This window comes from Neophocaena asiaeorientalis, unplaced genomic scaffold (genome assembly GCF_003031525.2).
Source record: "Neophocaena asiaeorientalis asiaeorientalis breed wild unplaced genomic scaffold, Neophocaena_asiaeorientalis_V1.1 scaffold150, whole genome shotgun sequence".
NCBI classification, from domain to species: domain Eukaryota; kingdom Metazoa; phylum Chordata; class Mammalia; order Artiodactyla; family Phocoenidae; genus Neophocaena; species Neophocaena asiaeorientalis.
This window is the reverse complement of record NW_020176571.1, coordinates 339,092-360,194: the sequence shown is the minus strand read 5'-3', so window position 1 is coordinate 360,194 and position 21,103 is coordinate 339,092. Positions and strand designations below refer to the sequence as shown.

At 54.7% G+C, this 21,103-nt stretch overlaps 1 protein-coding gene across 6 annotated transcripts; it reads right to left on the bottom strand.

The window, feature by feature from the left end:
* On the bottom strand, positions 1–20,334 carry BID (BH3 interacting domain death agonist). Of its 6 annotated transcripts, XR_003001578.1 has the most exons (7): positions 19,335–19,557; positions 10,310–10,439; positions 8,091–8,152; positions 4,571–4,775; positions 2,238–2,377; positions 1,350–1,562; positions 1–424 (listed from the first exon to the last, which is right to left on the bottom strand). XR_003001578.1 is itself a non-coding variant. In XM_024733418.1 (6 exons), the coding sequence occupies exons 2-6, from the start codon at positions 8,100–8,102 to the stop codon at positions 413–415; spliced, it is 582 nt and encodes a 193-aa protein (XP_024589186.1). In that variant the 5' UTR covers positions 8,103–8,152; positions 20,218–20,334; the 3' UTR covers positions 1–412. The 6 variants fall into 6 exon arrangements, 3 of the variants coding, with proteins under 3 accessions (XP_024589186.1, XP_024589187.1, XP_024589185.1); XM_024733418.1 differs by lacking the exons at positions 10,310–10,439; positions 19,335–19,557 and adding an exon at positions 20,218–20,334; XM_024733419.1 differs by lacking the exon at positions 19,335–19,557 and having other exon boundaries at positions 10,310–10,330.
* Between the last annotated feature and the right edge of the window lie 769 nt (positions 20,335–21,103).

The window sequence follows — 21,103 nt, the reverse complement described above, 5'->3', positions numbered from 1 at the left end:
TTTTGTTGTTCTTTTTTTCTTTTTTGGCTGCAGCTTGTGGGATCTTAGTTCCCCGACCAGGGATCAGACCTGGTCCCTGCAGTGGAAGCGCAGAGGAGTCCTAACCACTGGACCACCAGGGAACTCACGATCCGCTTCTAGATCTGATTTTCGGGGGGGGACCTTTCCAGCAGACATTAGGTAAAGGCACAATGTGTGGATGGATGTAGATGATGTGAAACATTCACACACGTACATGAAGAAATTCCTAAATGGCCCCTGGCTTTAAAATGGTGAGAGATACACAGCTGCCATCTCGTGCCTGTCTTCTCTGAGCATGTTTGAGTGGCCGAGGCTCCATCTCTGTGGAGACAGCTGCACTGCTGTCACCATCTCAAGTTGTAACCAGTCGCACTTTTGTTGAGTCGTCCCTTCAGTCCATCTCCTGGGGCAAGAAAGGACAACAGCCGGGATTAGCCAGCCTCCCTCTTGAGCCAGGACCCTAGACCTGAGCCTCTAGGGCCACAGTCAGCAGAAGTGCAGCTGGGGCTTTGCAAACAAACACAGCTTTCACCAAGTCACTTACTTATGGTGCCAAGAGGCATCTCAGTGGGTGAGAGGACTGGACCAAGGTTCTGTTTCAGTCCCACAGTGTCTGGAAGCTGTTAACAGAGGCTTATCTCCTTCCAACAACAGCTCAGCTTGGTTTCGCAACGAGTTTGGGTTTGTGTTCTCCCTCCGGTTTTTACTTTTAAAAGCCCGTATAACCGAAGGCCACGCAGAGAGAATGCTTTTAAGGCTCATCGACTACACATTAAGAGGGTCAGACACCTGAGCAATGCTCCCGACACATAAACCCCCAAAATGTATAGATAAGATACATCCACTTTCCCTTCCAGGTGGTCTATGAAACGGAAGCACCAGACTTTCTAATATCCTGGGTGGAGGACAGATGTGTACAGTTTTTACCCCCTTTTGACCGCTCCCCCTCCTTGGTAAGCATGTTTTAATTTAAATTTTACTCATTTTTGTGACAAGGTGAGGCTGACAGCAGACTGGGGAAGCCCAGCGTGGGCCCCTCTGGCCCCCTCTCCTGCTCGCCCCCCAGCAGCTCTTACAAGCCTGTGAAGGGTGCACAGTCGGCCTCCGCTGCCCTGTGACGGCAGCTCCTCTCAGAAACAACCGGACTCCCGGACGCAGAACCAAGCCTTTCCTCCTGAGCAGGAAGGGCCGTGACCACCTTCCCTGGGGTCTGTCCCCAGCAGGCAGCCCTGCAGCGAGGGTCCCAGAGCTCAGAGGGGGCCGGGGTGGGGAGAGGCGGACGCCAAGCGGGGGTTAAGAGCCCAGGAGCTGCCACCACTGGCTCTTACGTTTTGGACTAAGTTCCTCACGTAGGCGAGAAGGTTCTGGTTGATGAAGGTCACTGTGGTGTGAAAGACATCCTGGAGCACGGCTGGCGAGTGGTCAGCCACCTTTTTGGCCACGAGCAGGGTCAGCAGGAGCAGGGTCTTCTCGCGGTCCACATCCGCAGGGTACAGCCGTGTGAGCTGTTGCAGCGCGGCCGCCAGGCACCGCCTCCTGTCCTGCACAGGTGGAAGCAGAGGCGCGGTTACCAGGCCTCCTGCGGGGAGGAGGGAAGTGCTGTAAACAGCTGAGGCGGCAAAGCGGGGGGCAGGCGAGGCACCCCCCCACACCCGCGGTGGGTCCTCGTCTCCTGCTTGGAGGCACCTGAGATCAAGGTGAGTCACCGCCTAGGGGTCCAGCCTGGTACATGGGAGCGGGGAGGGGGATGGGGGCCTCCTGCCAGGAGAGGCCTCGTGCACCAGCAGACCGGAACGGACCTTCCACACGCCAACACGTGGCAGCAAGAACGGCACAATCCGCCTGTGTCTGATCCATGCCGGCCAGTGAAGCTCAGAGCGAGGCTCCCTGACAGATGGGCCTTCCCAGAGGCAGGAGGCCCGACCCGCCGGGCCCAGCCCGCGGGCGTTTCTCGGTCACGGGGCCCCGCCACCGCAGCGGTCAGAGGAGTGGAACATGTTTCAGGAGGAGTCACATCCGTCTCGCTAATCTCTGGGGGGCTCTGTCCCCAAACTTGAGTCTGACTTCAGATTCAGGTTTTCAGCTGTCAAGTGACTTTTCCGAGACAGTTCACCAGGCTGACTCTCTCTCCAGCAGTCACGAGCTGAGCCACCTCCCTGGACGCTGGTCTGTCTGCCAGGAGGCAGAGGACGAGCCCCGTGGGTTTTCTCACTCACCTCCTCCGACAGGCTCGTGTTACTGAACTGTGCGGCCAGGCCAGCCACCAGCCCCGGACAGATGCTGCACTCCATCCTGTCCCCAATCTGGGCGAGCTGCCTGGCGATGTCCCGGACCACTTCCTCCTGAGTGTCAGAGTCTAACGTGCAGAAAGGGGTGGGGGTGGGGTCAGATGATGCCCCGCTCACACCCCGCTCCTGCTCCAGGAAGGGGGTGGGTCCTGCATCCACAGCCCAGTGAGGACGGTGCGAACACGGGACCAGGCGCAGGGGCCGGGCAGGAGAAGGACCTGTGATGCCGGGGTAGCCACACCTGGGCTCGAAGCCCAGCATGCGACGGCTGTCGGCAGAGGAAGCGGTCAGGACAGAGGCTCCGCAGCCTCTCGTCCTGGACTCTGCCTCCCCCCCACCCCTCCCCAGATGCCACGCTCTTCCTTCCTGGACGCCATCTGAGCCCCTCCCCCAGAACAGAATCTTCCATGGGCTCTGGGGTTCCCAGCTGTGGGCTGACTCCCAGGTACGCAGCTGGGGACCCAGGGCACTGAGTGACCAGCCCCCTTGCTGCTGCTCCCCACAGCACAGAAAGCGTACTCGCCCCACCTCCAGCCCCTCTCCGCCCATCACACAGGTGGAAGGCATGTGGCAGCCAGCCCCGCATTGAGAGAGTTGTTGGCATTGTTTTTCCAACAGTATTTGCTCACTCTGTGTCCCTGCGTCACATTTTGGTAATTCTCGCAATATTTCAAACTTTTTCATTAGTATATGTTTGTATGGTGACCAGTGACGTCACTGCTTCAACACACTGCAGGCTCAGAGGATGGTTAGCATGTAGCAATGAAGAAGTCCTTTTAATTAAGGCACGAACGCTGTTAAGACAGAGCCATTGCACACTGAACACACCTCCGTGTAGTGTACACGTAACGTCTACACGTGCTGGGGAACCAGAGGGTCCAAGTGCCACGCCTTGTGGTCTGGACCCCGACCAACAACCTCGCCTAGCTGCCTGCACACTCGTCCCTCGGGGTCTGGGTGGGCACCGGCCCAGGACCCCTGCGGGCACCAAACTCCAGGGGCCGGCGTCCCTCACGTGATCACCTCCACCTCATACAACGCCATCGCACAGCAAATTCAAGTTTTGCTCTGGGGAACTTTCTGGAACTTTTTTCCCCAAGTATTTCCAACCTGTGGTTGGTGGAATCTGCCGGCAGTGCCTGCACAGCCCTGCGCCCGTGGCGTTCCGCGGGCCCGGCTGCAGCCCTGACCTCACTGAGACGTGTCTGTGTGACCCCAACATGAGCCCTCCTCACCCCAAAACCTCCCACTACCCGCCCATCTCTGCTTGGGGACAGGTCACCACTCGCCTGCAGAGACCTCCGAGACCTGGGTCAACAGCCCGGCCACGCTCCACCCCCGTGGTCCCCTTCGCAGCCCGGCCCGTGCGCTTGTCCTGACCCGCCTCCCACACAGCCCCCGACGGCCCCGCTCTCCCACCTCCTCCCGTCCAGCAGAGCGAACAAATCCACCGACAAGTGGCGGCCAGGCCTCCGTTCTGCGCGTTGTTTCCACACTTCCTCAGGCTCCTGACCACACACCGCTTCCTACCCGAGCGCCCACCTTGCCCTGTGCGTCCAGTGAGGCTCCACGGTCTGAGGGGAGCTTGGTGCAGACGGGGGCCACCGGGGCAGCAGATCTGAGAGCAGAGCTACTCCTGCCCCTTCCCAAAGGGGGCCTAAGGCAACCCTGGCTGGTGGGGACCCCCTGCTGTGCCGCTGGCTACCTGAATTGAGACAGCTGGCGCCCCAGAGGCCACATCAGCCTCAAGAGGTCAGTGACCCCCACCACCAGGCGGCAGACTCCAGCCCAGGCCTCCCGGGAGGGTCGGGAACACACGGGAGCCTGCCCCCAAAGCACAGGCTGGTTCAGGAACCCAACAGAATTCCTCAGGGAGCTCCAGGATATGCTGTGCCCGGCCCACCTCCAGAGGGGCTCCCAGCCGTCGGCTCCCAGTGGCCTCCGTGGAGGCAGCACTGGTGGCCAAAGCTGAGGCCGGGAGGACAGGACGCACACCTGGAATCTGCCACACACGGAGGATGGCCCGGCCCAAGAAAAGAGCCCCAGGTCCCCGCTGCCCTGGTGACCGTGCAGATCGTCATGGCCATAACATACACAGGAGTAAAGCATGGGCGCTGCACAAATGCAAACAATCCTCAGGAGCCCGAGTGGGTTTCAACTGACTGGACTCGGCGAGGCCTGCTCCGCTGGACACAGGGTGGACCTGAGCCCGAAGGCCCCACAGCCCGCATCTGGGCTGCGGAGGCTGGCCCGGCGCCTACCTGTCTCTGTCGCCCCCTCACCACGGAAGTGGCTGCACCAGTTGCCATCCGTCTGCAGCTCGTCGTCGTGGGCCGCACACACGGGCAGCTTGTGGCCCAGCATCTCCAGCTCCTGGCGGCAACGGGAGTGCGGGCAGCTCTGGAGGAAGCTGAACACCAGCAGGCTTGTGGTGCGCTCATCCTGGGGGCTGGCGCCATTGCTGACCTGAGAGGAGAGTCCTGTGGGAACATGGCCCCAGGCCGGGCAGCCGGGCCCGCGATGGCCTCCCTGGCCCGGGGCCTGGACTCCCTGCCAGTGGGCAGGGGCCAGTCTGCAGGGCCATGTACAGATGCTGAAAAGCTCCAATCCTACAGAAGGTGACCCATCTGCCAGCGGCCAGCTGGTGTGCCCCAGGGAGGGCGGTCAGGCACGTATGTGTCTAGGTGCCATCCTGGCTCTGCACGCCTGTGCCAGGCCCTGCCTATCTTTTACCAGCCAGAGCCCACGCTCACTGGGAGTGCATCCAGCAGTTAGAAGCTCATCCTCTTCCATCACGTCCTTTGTGGGCCCAGGAGGGTGTTGTGCAAAAGCAGATTTTCAATACAGCCTGGGCAGTAGTGACCACAGGCAACACCTGCCTCTGGGCAGGCCTGGCTGACCTCAGGTAGATAAACCCCTGGCCAAGCCCACGAGCAGCACAGGGGAACCAGGAGGGCCACTGCAAGTGGCAACAAGAAGGCAAGTGCAGAGCAGGACCAGGGGTGCTCAGGTCACCCCCAGACCTGGGATGAGAGGGCATCGTGAGAGGCTAGGATGCCGAGACCGCCCAGATCAATACACACAAAACACAAGGCCTGGGCTGGGAGAAGTCATGGGGAGAAAATGAAGGTGCAGGTAAAATTTACTTATAAGTCCATAATGTTTTTCATTAGAAAATACTAGAAAAATAGATTAGGAAAATCAGAAAACTTTGAGAGAACAGTTTTTAGAGGACAAATTGTTTTCAACGAAATGCATAAAATAAGGTGCTTATGTATTGCTATTCAGCCTTTACTTCTCCAGAATTACTCCTAAAAGGGGGAAAATGTATGTAAAAGCGCTACTCTACTGAATCTTTACAGTGAGGCCAGTGGCACAAGGCAGCTGAGAAACTCAAGTATGTGCTTCGTCTCTACCTCAGGAGACGTCCTGGGTCAGGAGAGAAGAGGGGCTGAGGCAGGGCTGCGGCTGAACTGTGTACCCCAGAGACAGGCCCAGGTGCTGGCCGCCAGGACCTGAGAGCAGGACCTTATTTGGAAATGGGGTCTTTGCAGATGTCACGTTAAGGCCAGGTCATCCTGGATCTGGGCCCTAACCCATGTCTTTACAAGAGAAAGGGGCAGGCTTACAGACACACACCGGGATGCCAGTGCAGACGGAGACTGGAGCTGGAGAGGCCAGAGCAGACTCCTCAGAGCCTCCAGAGGAACCAACCCTGCAACACCCTGATATCAGACTTGTGGCCTCCAGACACTTCAGGAAAATACCCAGCCGGTGGGGTTTCCCTGCTGCAGCCCCAGGGAACCAAACCAGACCGTCTTTTTCAAGAGGTTAGTAAACAGGGTCCAAAGTCTGGGTGTGCAGCAGCGGTTGCCACCAGCTACGCCAGGTCAGGTATCAAACCCAGATGCACTGACCTCTGCCTTTCCCCCTGAAACACAAAGAACAGAAGTGGCCGGGCGAGAAGGAGGGCTTCCGGTGCTAGAGGGCTCAGGCCCTGGAGCCAAGTGTTTAGTGCCATCCGGCTGGGAAGCGTGTGGACAGACTCCGTTCTGAGCATGTCAAGAACAGGCTGGCCTGGACTCCCACACAGGCAGCCGGTCCAGAAGACCAACAGCATTTAACACCAAGAACAAGCAGGGCTGGTGACAAGCCAAGGACGGACGAGTGACACAAGCTGAAATGGATGTCTCAGAAGGGGGAAGATGTGATAGTTGTTTATCCTTTTAGGTCACAGGAAAAAGTATGTCAAGAGAAATGATCAAGACTTAGGAAATCTTGCCAGACATAATACAGATTTCATGTATAGGAGGCAAAAATAACTTGTGCTATAAAATCAGTTCCCATGCAGAGAAAACGATGGAAAGCTGTCCAATGTGTGTGATAGACTAGACTAATCCTGCTGTCCAAACCTGGAGAAAACAGCACCAAACAAACAGTAATAACAAAACAAAACAAAACAAAAAAATCAAAGAATGCTACAGTATAGATGAACAGCGCCATACAAACAGTAAAAAAAAAAGACAAAAACCAAACCGAGCCATCATGCTCAGTGATATCAGCAGACACAAGAGGACACGCACTGCTCCATCCCTCTCATCTGTGTGGTCCCTGAAGCATCAAATGCACAGAGAAAAGGGGGCGGCGGTGGCAGAGCGACGCGAGTGCTCTTAATGCCACTGTGCCGGACACTTAAAAAAGGTTAAAATGGGGACTTCCTTGGTGGCACGGTGGTTAAGAATCCGCCTGCCAATGCAGGGGACACGGGTTCAAGCCCTGGTCTGGGAATATCCCAAATGCCGTGAAGCAGCTAAGCCCGTGCGCCACAACTACTGAGCCTGCGCTCTAGAGCCCACGAGCCACAACTGCTGAGCCCGCGTGCTGCAGCCCACGCGCCTAGAGCCCATGCGCCACAACAAGAGAAGCCCGCGCACTGCAATGAGAAGCCCATGCACCACAACGAAGACCCAGCACAGCCAATCAATCAACCAATCAATAAAAGGTTAAAATGGTAAATTTTACTGTAATTTAAAAAAAAACCTGGAAACAAAATCAAAGGGATAAAAGAAAATCTATAGCAGGGTGAAATTTCTGACAGGGGAAGAGGAAGCTGCTGGATGTCTCACCATGAACCTGACTGTGGGGCACGCCTGTCTCGGTTTTCTCAGCTTGAAGGAAAGAAAGGGGAAAGCAAAGCCCTGGGAGCGTGTCTGCCCTTTCCCACTGAAGTCAGGAGAAGCGGCACCTGGGCAGCGCCCGAAACCTCTTCCGCTCAAGTAGCTGACGTTTCTCCTGAGCTGCTAAGCTGGGAACCACACGGCTCCCAGGCCTGCAGAGGGTTGTTCGAGAAGCGCACACCCAGCCCCCAGGCGCTGTCTGCTCAGAGATGCAGAAACCGGGCCAGGCTCGTGAACCACCTAGTAAGTCCTCAGGCCCGCGGCCGCCCCCATGGGGCTGGTGGGGACACGGAGGGCCCCGGGCTGGGCACCCGAAGATGCCACACTGCCTGGCAAAGACTGGAAGGAGGTGAAGAAGAGCTTCTGCTGAGCCAGGCGCGACTTTCTCTCTTAAACTCGCTTAAAGCACAAGGCGCCATTTAAGCCCCATCCTGCTGAGGCAGGGGACTGGCCCAAGCGACCCCGGCGACGCTAGAGCTCTGAGCCTGTCCTGCACGGGAGCGGGCGGAAGCGGTGCGGGGACGGGGGTTTTCCGCCCTGTGCTCCCGAGAGCTGGGATCCGAGGCTCCGCCGCCCACACCCCCAGGACCACCGCCCATCTGACCTTCGAGTCCATGGCCCAGGCAGCGTCGTGGGCTCCAGCTCACAGGGGTGCGGGTCGGCAGCCTGGAAGAGGACACACACAGGGTGGGTGCAGGGCCCCTTGTAGGGCAGTAACTGTCAAATTTGGAACTTCCATACGGTTCCTAAATACACGGCGGGGTAAAAAGAGAACAACCAGCTCCTCTCCAGGGAGAAAGGGCAAGGCTTCCCCCACCACCACCCTGGGAGCGCGGGCGGGGGCCTTGGGGGCCTGCATCCCCAGGACCCGGGCCACCCACCGGGAGCGGATGAGCCCACCCTGGGGCCGGGCAGGCTGCAAAGGACGCAGATGAACGTGGAGGGAAAGACAGGAAGCAGCAGGATGCTGGCCCAAGGGCCTCCACCGGCCTCTAGGGCAGGAGGCAGAGCTGCAGGACAATGTGCCACAGAGCAGGCCCCTGGGGGAAAGGCCGCAGAAGCCAACCCACGTCCACAGTCACAGCCTCGGCCTCCACCACGCCCTCTCAGGAACGAGCTTCTGAAAACCCGGGAGGCCGCCATCAAGGGGTAACTCACATAAAATCTGCCTTCCGCCTAGACCCGCCCTCCCCACTGTCCCCGCGGCCCTGATCCACTGTGCTCGTTTCCCGCCTCAACAGATACTTCCACAAAATGTTTTAATGCCTTTACATAAGTGACCCTTGAACAACGCGGGGGTCAGTGGGCGTAGAATATAGTTGTATCCGCGATCTGCCTTCTCCAATTCAACCAACAACAGCCCGTGGGGCATTTACTAGTGGAAAACATCCCCACAGAAGGGGGGCCCATGCAGTTCAAACCTTTGTTGTTCGAAGGTCACCTGTGCATATATGTCTTTATAGCTCTCCCTCTAAATGTAAGGATATAGAATGAGAGCAGAACACGGATGCTGACCCAGACGGGATGGATGCACAGGAGAAAGTGCCTCTGCAGAATGGCTGGGCCCCAGTGTTTTCCTCAGAAAGACAGTGGGTTTGGAGAAGGCGGATTTCCTTTTCCTCCTTCTGAAATGAACACTTACTAAAGATTTTATGTAACTGATTAATGGGGGAAACGAAGATGTTAAAACCGCTCAGCACACAAGCACCCACGGCAGGGCACCTGTATTTCTAGGGACAAATCACCTGCATCAGCATCCGGGTTCTGCAGCTCACAGAGGCGTAAAATGCCTCAAAGACAAGGAAAGGGTGAGCTGGCCAGGATATCCAGGGTTTCTGCCCATTTCAAAGTCTTCCACAGATTTCCTGACAGTCTCCGGACTGGTAATGATCTCAAAGATTATTCTTTGACACAAACAGGGCGGGTCTCATAAGAATGTTAATTAACCAGCCATTCCTCCTAGGTTTCTTTTTCAAATTCAGATTAAACCACGACTAATGCCACAAGATCAGCTTCTGTCTGGAAATTCTCACCAGGAAGCTCAGGCTGGACTCTGCTACCCCGAGGGTGGGCAGGAGCACCAGGCCAAGCAAGTTCACAGGCTCCACCTGTGGCCCCTCTAAATGTGTGCGGAGAAAAGGAAGCCCAGCCAGGGGAACAGGGGAACAGGGGCCACGGATCCAGACACTTGCACGTGGCAGAGACTCAAATGCAGGCAGTGGGTGGGGAGCTTTGCAGAGGAGGCCGCGGGGGAAGCAGGGGGCCCGCTGGCCGTGGCTCCCTGTGCGATGGCGTCCTCTGTGTCGCCCCACGTTGGAGGCACAAACAGAAAGGAGAGAAGCTGTCGGGTATCAATCGAGTCCTGAAGTTATTTTTAGCTCCCTAGACTGTCCCAGAGAGCACTCTGACTTGACCTCCCGGGCTGGTGGTCACTGGGGGGGGCTGGGGGAAGGGGCCGGGCAGGCTGCTCTGCCATCGTCCACTCATATATTCAGTCCCAGCCTCTCTTACTCGGGTCCCCACTTATCTCAGATTCCCTGGCCTGCACGGAGGGCGGGGGGACCCCAGGGCCAGGCTGGCTTTCCTGGGGGCTCTGTAGCCTTCACTCTCTACAGGCAGCTCAGTTCTGTGACAAGCGGCCTGCCACAGTCCATCACACAAGCATCATTCAGAAATAGCACGTTCTGAGGAAGGCTCTCAAGGTGTCCAATTATATTACATTCTGGTAAAAAGAACAAAGGACAGCAGGCAGTTTCTCACCAACTTATACACAGAATTGCCGCTTGTTCTAGTAACTCTGCTTCCGGGTACGTGCACACCTACCCTCCTGGCTGCGTCACTCACAACAGCACAGGTGGTGACAACGCCACATCCACCGATGGGTGAGTGGGTGGACGCAGTGTGTCCATCCCGCGGTGAGTCTCGTTCAGCCTCAGAGAGGAGGTTATGGCACCTGCTGCACAGGGAAGAGCTTGAGGGCACTGAGCTGAGTGACACGAGCCAGACGCACAAGGGCAGCTGCTTCTCTGCTGGAAAGTGGACTGTTGGCCCGGGGCGGGGAGATGCGAGGGTCCTGGAGAGGACGGGGGTGGTGGCATCTCAGTGCGGGGGACATTCGGAAGTGGTTACAGTGGAAAAGTTTATGTATATTTAACCACACACACAACAAAGGAGATTCTGGCACCTGCGACAATGTGGAGGAACCCTGAGGATGTGGCACCGAACAAAACAAGCCGGACGCAGGACACACACCGTCTTGCCCCCCACTTACATGAGAAGTTGTGCCTGTTTTCTAGAGAATTATTAATTCCTATTAACGCCACTGAGCTGTACACTTAAACTGATTAAAACGGTAAAATTTTAATGTATTTTACCACAATAAAGTTTGAAAGAAAACACGCCCCCCCAGAGTCATCTTTTTGAACCTATGCAAATAGCGGTACCATCACACAAAATGAGGAAACTTAGCAAGAATTCTCTCAGGAAGAACTAGTTGTCATTTCCGTCTACCAGGTTTTTATGGCTTACAGACAGCTGAAGAAAGAGAAAGTTTCGTGTGTCTAGAAAACAGAAATGGAGATGTCAGCAATATTCCGAGCAGACCACCAGCTTCCCACCTCGGTCTGTGGGTCCCAGCAGCCGCGCCCACGCCGTCTGCACCCAGAGCCTGGAAACCCTGACCTGCACCCGGGCGAAGCTCTAAGTTGTTGAAACCAGAACACAAACGCCTGTTTGTGAAGTTTCGCTAGTTCAAAGTACCTAGTACCAGTCCTTTCCACAAGTCTCTGATTCCGTCCTTCTTTGATGAGGACACACACGCAAAGCCCCAACTCATCCCCAGAGGGCACAGGCTGCCGGGGGTGATTCATGTGTTTCTCTAACTGACAACATCAGAACGGAAGGGGTCAGATTCTCCTTTGGGGTACAGTACGTTAAAAAACATGATCAGGGCTTCCCTGGTGGCGCAGTGGTTGAGAGTCCACCTGCCGATGCAGGGGACACGGGTTCGTGCCCCGGTCCGGGAAGATCCCACATGCTGCAGAGCGGCTGGGCCCGTGAGCCTTGGCCGCTGAGCCTGCACGTCCGGAGCCTGTGCTCTGCAACAGGAGAGGACACAACAGTGAGAGGCCCGCGTACCGCAAAAAAAAAAAAAAAGACCGTGATCAGTGTTTCCCCTGAGAATAAAGGCGTCCCCATATAGCACGCAGCTTCAGAAACATTTAAATGAGTAACGGTTTCCCGTAAACATAACCAAAGCAGCCTCACACAGTAACACTTCAGCCAAGTCTGATTAATTTAATTGTATAATCGCTCTCTTTATAAGTATAAGGTAAACGGCCTGTGGGATTCTCCAGGGGCACTCTGGGAAGTCTCAATAATAGTTTTAGGTGTAAAAGATATCCTGAAAACATTTTTTTTTCTAAATTCAGGGTCCAACCTTTGGAAGCTCTGTCAGAGTCCACTTGGGCACTTAAGATGGGGTCACGGATGCCTGAGAAACAGGACATGGTTATCAATGAACGAAACTAAGAAAACCTTAAGCTCCTCATAAGTGATCAACCTTTGTTCTTTGTGGGGCTGTTTTTCCCCTTAAAACATAAAGCATCAAAAATTATTGTTTTGGGGACTTCCCTGGAGCTCCAGTGGTTAGGACACTGTGCTTCCACTGCAGGGGGTGTGGGTTTGATCCCTGGTCGGGGAACTAAGGTTCCACAAGCTCCGCGGTGGGGCCAAAAATAAACAATTAAAAACAAAACAAAACAAAAAAACCTCGTTTTGACAGTAAAGGAGGCAAGACCATCAAAACAAGCAAACTTTACTAAAACTGTGAGATTTCATAGCTTCTTCTCAGACTCAGACATTTAAGAGATTTACAAAAACATGAAACAATGTTCTCACTAAAAACATTGTTTTGTAAAATACAGTATTTTTAAAAAATATTCGTTAAGCAACAGGCATTGATATTTTCAAACAAATCAACAATATTTGAAAATTTTCTCCAGTCTTACTTTCTCACACAGAAAATAGATAAAAACCACTTAATCAAAAGCTTTTCAGGGTCCTCAGTAATTTTTATGTGTAAAAGAGAGACCAAAAAGTTTGAGGGGGGGTGTGAAGACCCCCTTTCCTTGAAAATAAAAGCACATATACAACAGTTTTTCTCTGTCGTCCATTTTAATTAAGACTCAACACAAGTGACTGACCTTCCTTCACAGAAAGCCAGATGCCCGGGAGTCACACAACTCAGACGCTATCTCCAGCAGCACACGTGCCCTGGGCATCCCCACAGTGCAGACACGCTGAGCGACACCAGCCAGAGATGAAGCCTCTGCTGAGGACACTGAAAACACTTGAACTTACGCCTGGTACCCAATGCTTCGGTATCCTGTCTTACTTAGAAATTACCTAGGTAGACAGTGATTGCCATCTTTAACTCAACTTAATGTGCGTCCAAGCTGTACCCTGGAATACTGTTAAAGTAAAAACAATGTCAGAATTCTATTCAACTTAGTTGAAAACAAATTTACATTTCTCTTAACTTTAAACATCACGTAAGAGTAGTATTAGCTGATTTGATAAGTAAACCTGTAGAAGTTCGGGGGGAAACCAATTACAATAAAATGTATCAACGTTATATTGATATATTGATTATTACATGTAATCAATGTTAAGTATAATACTGATAAATCAGAGAAAAGACACAGCTTTTTAAAACCCCAAATTATTAATTTATCCTCATTTGCCAAAGATTTGTCTTAATTATGTGAACCTGCATTCTTTTTTGTGATACAGCTGATGTATAGGTTTCAGGTGTACAACATAGTGGTTCACAATTTTTAAAGGTTATCCTCCATTTATGGTTATTATAAAATATTGGCTGTATTCCCTGTGCTGTACAATATTATCCTTGTAGCTTATTTATTTTATACATAGTAGTTTGTACCTCTTAATCCCCTCCCTGTCTTGCCCCTCCCCCTTCCCTCTCCCACTGGTAGCTACTGGTTTGTTCTCTGTACCTGTGAGTCTGTTTGTAAACCTGTATTCTTAAAACGTTTCGAGTTTGGACTTCCCTGGTGGCACAGTGGTTAAGAATCCACCTGCCAATGCAGGGGACACGGGTTCAAGCCCTGGTATGGGAAGATCCCACATGCCACGGACCAACTAAGCCTGTGCGCCACAACTACTGAGCCTGCGCTCTAGAGCCCGTGAGCCACGACTACTGAGCCCGCGTGCCACAACTACTGAAGCTCGCGCTCCGCAACAAGAGAAGCCACCGCAACGAGAAGCCCGCGCACCATACGAAGAGTAGCCCCCTCTCACCGCAACTAGAGAAAGTCCGCGCACAGCAACGAAGACCCAACGCAGCCAAAAATAAATAAATAAAATTTGAGCTTCTTTCTGTGTATTTTAAATTTTTTTAAAGTCTAATGCGTTTAAATTATTAGAAACGAGATTTCCAGATTTTCTGGAAATTTTAGAAATATTTATATAAGCATTTATTTAGGTCCACAAGCCAATGAGAACAGAGTTCCTCCAATCTGAGACACTTCACAACCTAACTGCCTAATGATGAGAAAACGTTTTACACATTTACACACCAAGAGGCCAAGGCCTTGCTGAATTACAGACCCACAGGGCACACGGCATCGGTCCCACAACTTCAGGGCCAGGTCAAGAGTAAACACAGAAACACCAAGGCTCACGGGTCCGGATGTCAAGGAGTGGTTCTCCGTGGTGGCACAAAATAGGGAGGGTGGGAGGGAGGGAGACGCAAGAGGGAAGAGATATGGGAACATATGTATAACTGATTCACTTTGTTATGAAGCAGAAACTAACACACCATTGTAAAGCAATTATACTCCAATAAAGATGTAAAAAAATAAATAAATAAAATAAAAATTCTGAACTGAGCTCAAAAGAGACCAAGGACGCAAACCACCGTCTGACCACCCAGATTCTCTGTCCTCTCCCGCTCAACACAGAGTAGACCTCTGACACCTGCCCACAAGGACCACAGTCAGCAAAGGCACCAAAGGAGTAACTGGTGCGCATGTGAAAACGCAGCCAAACACAGGACAGAGGGAGCCATTCCACTGGCCCTGAGACGTGGCCTCTGGGAGCTGAGACCCACCGGCACGCTTCCAGGGACGGCTCCAAAACTGCCAGCCAAAGAAAAGGGAGAAACCATGACTTTCATACAAATACAAAACAATAAAATGAACACATGTCCAAGATTTTAATTATTAGCTCATTAATTAATAAGGGAACCAGTAAGATAGATGATACAACCAGTTTCTAGATAACGTGGATTTCTAAGGTGCCCGCCAGGTCTGCTGAGGTCACGTAGACAGTCCTTCCCCCGAAGCCGGTGAACAGGGTCAACGCAGAGCCACAGGAGGCCCAGGCCAGTGTCCACGTGGGCCCCTTCTGACGATTCGTGGCGGGGTGGGAGCTGCCACTCACCCAGAACACAGTGTGGCCTCACTTCCAGCCCCTTGCCACCTGGATTCGCCAGGACAGAAGCTGGAGTGTGGACGCTGGTCTGTCTCTCTGGCTCCTCTGCACCGAGCTCTCCATCCCTCAGGCCTCCCCAGACGCTGGGCACATCCTCAGAAACCCCAGTGATTGCTCTGCTCCTCAGCCCTCCCTCCATCCCACAGGCCCGGGAACCACTGGCTTTCAATCCTGGCTGCACACACTGGGAGCAACTGAGAGACTTTAAGATACTGATAGGACATGACCTTACATATGGGAAAGCCCAAGGAATCCACTAAAACACCCCTGGCAGTAATAAATGAGTTCACCAGCGCTGCAGGACACAATCTCTGCAAGATCTGTTGTACTTCTACATGCCCGCAATAAACAACCCAAATATGAAACAGAAACAGCGCAGCATCAAGAGGAGCGAGACACTTCGGGATACACTGCAGAAGGTGCGTGAGACTCGTACAGCGAGAACTACGAACATCGTGGAAGGGAAGTAAAGACCTAAATAAATGGAATCGTTCCTGTCCATGGACTGGAAGATGTATTCCATTCCGCCAGTGGGAGCCCCCCCCAGACGCCCAGGGACTCAACACAATTACCCTCAGGCTCCCAGCTGGCTTTTCCGCAGAAAGTGACAAATGGCTCCTGTTTCATGAGGAAATGCAAGGGGCACAGAATAGCCAAAGTCAAAAAGAACAAAACTGGCGGGACTCACGCTCCCCAACTTCACAACTTATGACTGAGCTACAGTAACTGAGACAATGTGGTACTGGCAAAGGATAACCTCACAGATCAATGGACCAGAAATGACAGTCTGTAAATAAACCCTAATATTTATGGTTCATCGACCTCTGACAAAGGGGCCAAGACAGGGTAAAGAACAGGCTTTTCAGCAAGCGGTGCTGGGACAGCTGGTATCACAGGGGCGAAAGCATGAATTTGGGCCCCTACCTCATATCATATACAAAAACTAACTCAAAACATGTCATAGGCCTAAATATAAGAGCTAAAACCATTCAAAAAAAAAACTCTTAGAAGAGAACAAAGGAATAAAACTTTATGACCTGGGGAGAGGCAGTGATTTCTTAGATATGACACCAAAAGAACAAGTTATACAAGAAAGAAAAAGATAAACTGGACTTCTTGAAAATTAAAAACCTTTGTGCTTCAAAGGAAACGATCAGTGAAAACACAACGCACAGAACGGGAAAAAATGCTTGCGAATCATTTACCAGACAAGGGACGTGTACCCAGAATATACAAAGAATTCTTGTTAACAACAATAAAAAGACAACCCAGTTAAAAATTGGGCAAAAGGGGCTTCCCTGGTGGCGCAGTGGTTGAGAATCTGCCTGCCAATGCAGGGGACATGGGTTCGAGCCCTGGTCTGGGAAGATCCCACATGCCACGGAGCAACTAAGCCCGAGAGCCACAGCTACTGAGCCTGCGCGTCTGGAGCCTGTGCTCCTCAACAACAGAAGGTCGCGACAGCGAGAGGCCCGCGCACCGCGATGAAGAGTGGTCCCCGCTCGCCGCAACTAGAGAAAGCCCTCGCACAGAAACGAAGACCCAACACAGCCAAAAATAAATAAATAAATTTATAAAAAAAAAAAAAAAAAAATTGGGCAAAAGATTTTAATAGGATCCAAAGATATACAAATGGTCAACAGGCATATGAAAAGACGCTCAACATCATTAACCACTACGGAAATGCTAATCAAAACCAAAATGAGAGGGGAATTCCCTGGCGGTCGGTCCAGTGGTTAGGACTCTGCACTCTCACTGCTGAGGGCTCAGGTTCAATCCCTGGTTGGGGAACTAAGCTGCCCACAAGCCACGTGTGCGGCACAGCCCCCAAAAAAAGAAAGGAAAAAAACCCACAGTGAGATACCCCTTCACACCCACGAGGACGGCTAGAACCAAAAGGATAATAGCAAGTGGTAGCGAGGATGTGGAGAAGCCGGGAGCCTCATACCGTGCAGGTGGGAATGTAAGATAGCGCAGCCACTTTGTTTTTTGTTTTCTGTTTTTTTTTTTGTGGTACGTGGGCCTCTCGCTGTTGTGGCCTCTCCCGTTGCAGAGCACAGGCTCTGGATGCGCAGGCTCAGTGGCCATGGCTCATGGGCCCAGCCGCTCCGCGGCATATGGGATCTTCCCAGACCAGGGCACGAACCCATGTCCCCTGCATTGGCAGGCGGACTCTCAACCACTGTGCCACCAGGGAAGCCCCAGCGCAGCCACTTTGGAAAACAGTTCTGCAGCTCCTCAGAATGCTAAACAGAGGTATCACAAGACCCAGCAATTCCACTCCTAGGCATGCATATATACAAGAGAAATGAAAACACACGTCCACACAGAAACTTGTACACGAATGTTCATCGTGACATTATTCGAGGTAGCAAAAAGCCGAATGTCTATCAACTGGTGAATGGATAAGGAAAATGTAGTAGATCCATAAAATGGAGTATTATTTGGCCATAAAAGGGAATGAAATTCTGATACAGGCTACACCATGGATGAACTCTGAAACATTATGCTGAGTGAAAAAACTCTAGTCACAGAAAACCACAGACTGTATGATTCCATTTATATGAAATGTCCAGAACAGGCAACTCCACAGAGAAAGAAGTAGACAAGGGTCACCTGGGGCTGTGGGGATAAGGGGACTGGGGGTGATTGATAATGTACGTGGTTTCTCTGCGGGCTGCTGAGATGCTCTAAAATTAGATTGTGGTGATGGCTGCACAGCTCTGAGAGTAAACTGGAAACCACTTTAAATGGGCAGATTTTATGGTACGTGAAATATCTCAATAAACAGGTTTTAAAAAAAAAGCAGCCCAAGGGAGGGTGGAATAAAGAGGGGGAGCCACCCCGTCACACAAGCCCCAGAAGTGAAACCCACCCCCCAGTGCAAAAAGCCTCCGAGTCCCAGTGTCCTCGTCCACCGCTCCCCAACCTGCGCAGGCCCTGGCCGAGAGGTGTGTGCACACAGGGTGCAGCAAGACGGCCCGCAGGGGCCGGTGTGCCGGGGGCTGCTCCAGAGCGTCGAGGTGGGCCTCTGTCCCAACAACCTCCCTTGCCTTGGAGCCAGGGAGAAGAAAAGGGATGTCCCACGGCCCTCCTGGTGACCCGGACCCCTGGCCCCGGAAGAGCCCTCCGCCACGCGTGGTAGCCCCGCTCCCGGCCGCCACACCCTTCCACCGCGGCAGAAGGTCCCCGGGACCCACGGCACTCCTGTGCCTGAAGGTGACCACCAGCCCCTCTCCACCCTGCGCTGTGACCCGGAGGGAACTCTTTCCTCCCCGCCCGCGATGACAGGACACTGAGGGAAGGCGATAACTGCAAACGAGCCACTTCCTCATTGTCCCAGTGGTGGCTTCTAGAACCCTGGACAAATACACAAAAGCCAACCGAGAACTCAATCTGCAGCAGAAGTGGTTGCTCTGTGGTTCACCTAGATGATCACGTCTGCTGTTCACTGGAAACTTCCCCATTCAGCCCATCACAGGCAGGAAGAGGAGGGAGGGAGGGAGAGGAAGGAGGGAAAGGACCGGGTCGGGCACTGGGGAAAAGGTCCAGAGAGGGTCCATGGCACCGCCCCACGCTTCCCCCAGCCCCCAAGACTGCCCGCAGGGCGGGGTCTGCGGAAAGGCCAGGCCCTACCCACTACCACCCCGGGTCTAACAGGTGCAGGGGAGCAGGGCTGGGACATGGGGCGGCGGCCGGGAACCCAGGCAGCGCAGCCCCACAGGGAGAGCCGGGGCTCTGGGGCGGCAGGACACTCAAGCGTCTTGTCTCGGATCAGCATCCGTCCAGACACAAAGCTCTGCCCGCGTGTCCCGCCCAGTGAGCTCCGCGGGTGCTTCGGGCGAGCACACGCGTGACCCCCAGGGGCCCAGGAGCTGCTGTCAGATCCCGTGTAAGGGAGGCCCAGCGGGGTGGTGGGCACTCCGGGCCTCCACTCCCTCCACGGCCCCCACGTGACATCCGGCCACCAGAGGCGCAGCCACAGAAGCACCTGCCACAGCTCTGGAGCGAGGCTTCTCAGGGCCGACAGTCCAGACGCGGCGTCCCGGGCACCGGCGCACGACGCGCGCTCCTCCATCGGAGCACAGGCCCCACCCCTCCCCCGCCACAGGCAGGCGGCCGCAGCGCCAGGCCGGTCCCCCTCCTCCTTGCCCCTGGGTGCCGGGGCTTCCGGGCAGGCCGCTCGCATCTGCAGTACGTGGGACCTCCAGTCCTGGGTCTGCGAAGGCCCGGGAGTGGGGACCCTCCCCCAGCACTCCCGCACTGCTGGCAAGCTCCTATCCACCCCTCAGAGTCCACCTCGGATGGCCTGACCTCCTCAGACAAGACTTACGGGACCCAGCCCCTGTTCCGGCAGCTCTCTGCTCCAAAGCCTGCATCCCGGTGTCCCGACGTCGCCATTCCCACCACACAGCACCCTGTCCCGCGGAGCCTTCTCTGGGCCCAGCCCAGAGAAGTCCGTCCTTGGACCCCAGCGTTAAGGCTGCCCCTGTGCACTGCGCTCCTCCCTCGCGGCAGGGGTCCAGAAGCCGCCCCGCGGGCCGCCCCATCCTCTTCCCCGCGGTGCCTTCCTAGAGCCAGCTCAACCCTTGCAGCCGGAGGGCTCCTCCCACCCTCCCCCAGCTCGAGCACAGACCCTCTTCCAGGGACAGTCACCCGTGGCTCCCGGCGGGCTCAGGGTTTGCCCGGAGATGGCAGGGACCCGGGCCCAGGAGAGCCCCCAGCCCGACCTGTCTGCGTCCCGACGGGTGGGATGGGACTGGGAACCACGTGCCCCTGCTGAGGCCGCCGACGCAGGCCTGGGCAGCAGACAGACCCGCAGGAGGGGCATGGCCGCGGCGGAGTCGCCCGAAAGGGTCTCAGGGGTGAGGCCCCCTCAGTGAAGACCACCCCCGCCCCCGCCCCCGTGAGGGCCATCCCACCCCGGCAGCGCAGCGTGTCCCGCTCGCTGGATGAAAGAAACGCGCCCCACGCCCCGCGCCCGGCCTGCTGGCTGAGGGTCTCGGAACTCTCGGGGTTTCCGGTCACTAAATCACTCAACAGCCCACTTCCGCCGCCCGCAGCGTGTTCAGGGCAGCGCGAGCCGGGGTGGCGCCAGGGCCCGCACCCGCGTCTGCCTCACGCGGAGGGAGCAGCGGGACGGAGCGCGCGGGGGCAGGGAGGGGACGACCCAGGGGCGGAGGGCACTGGGACTGGGGACGCCGGGCGGTACTCACCTCCCACGGCGGCGGCGGGCGGCGAGACGGCTGCGCACAGGCCTCGGGCGGGAAAAAGCCGACATTCCGGGGGCGGAGCGCGCAGCCGCCGCAAGCCCACTTCCTGTAGCTCCCGCCCCGCCCCGACAAGGCTCCGCCCCCTCACTGCCGGCCACGGCCGCCCCGCCCCGGCCACGCCCCCACCCCATCATTTCCTCAACCTTGCTGCGGCCCCGCCCCTTCCCGGCCGCACCCCGACAAGGCTCCGCCCCAGGCCCACCTCCAGGCCCCGCCCCTCGCCAGGTCCCTGGAGGCCGCGCGCGGAGAAGCAGGAACAGAGGCCTCCAGGGACCAGGGCAGTCGCTACACGCGAACTCAGGAATAGAAACCGAATTTTAAAAAGAAGAAAAAAGACCGGAAAGAAATATAACCAGAAACCATGGGCTGGTTACAGTGAAATGATAAAATCGCAGGATTTTCTACTTTTTTGTACTTTCCAATTTTTCTTAAATAACTGTGGCACCAATTTTACAGTGAATAAAACCTATGTAATAGGGACTTCACTGGTGGCGCAGTGGTTAAGAATCCGCCTGCCAGTGCAGGGAATACGGGTTCGAGCCCTAGTCCGGTAAGATCCCACATGCCGCGTAGCAGCTAAGCCCGTGCACCACAACTACTGAGCCTGCGTTCTAGAGCCCGCATGCCACAACTACTGAAGCCCGCGTGCCTAGAGCCTGTGCTCTGCAACAAGAGAAGCCGCTGCAATGAGAAGCCCGTGCACTGCAACAAAGAGTAGCCTCTGCTCCGCAACTAGAGAAAAGCCCGCGTGTAGCAACGAAGACCCAACACAGCCAAAAATAAATTAATTAAAAAAAAAAAACTATGTAATAAAGATCACATAATAGCA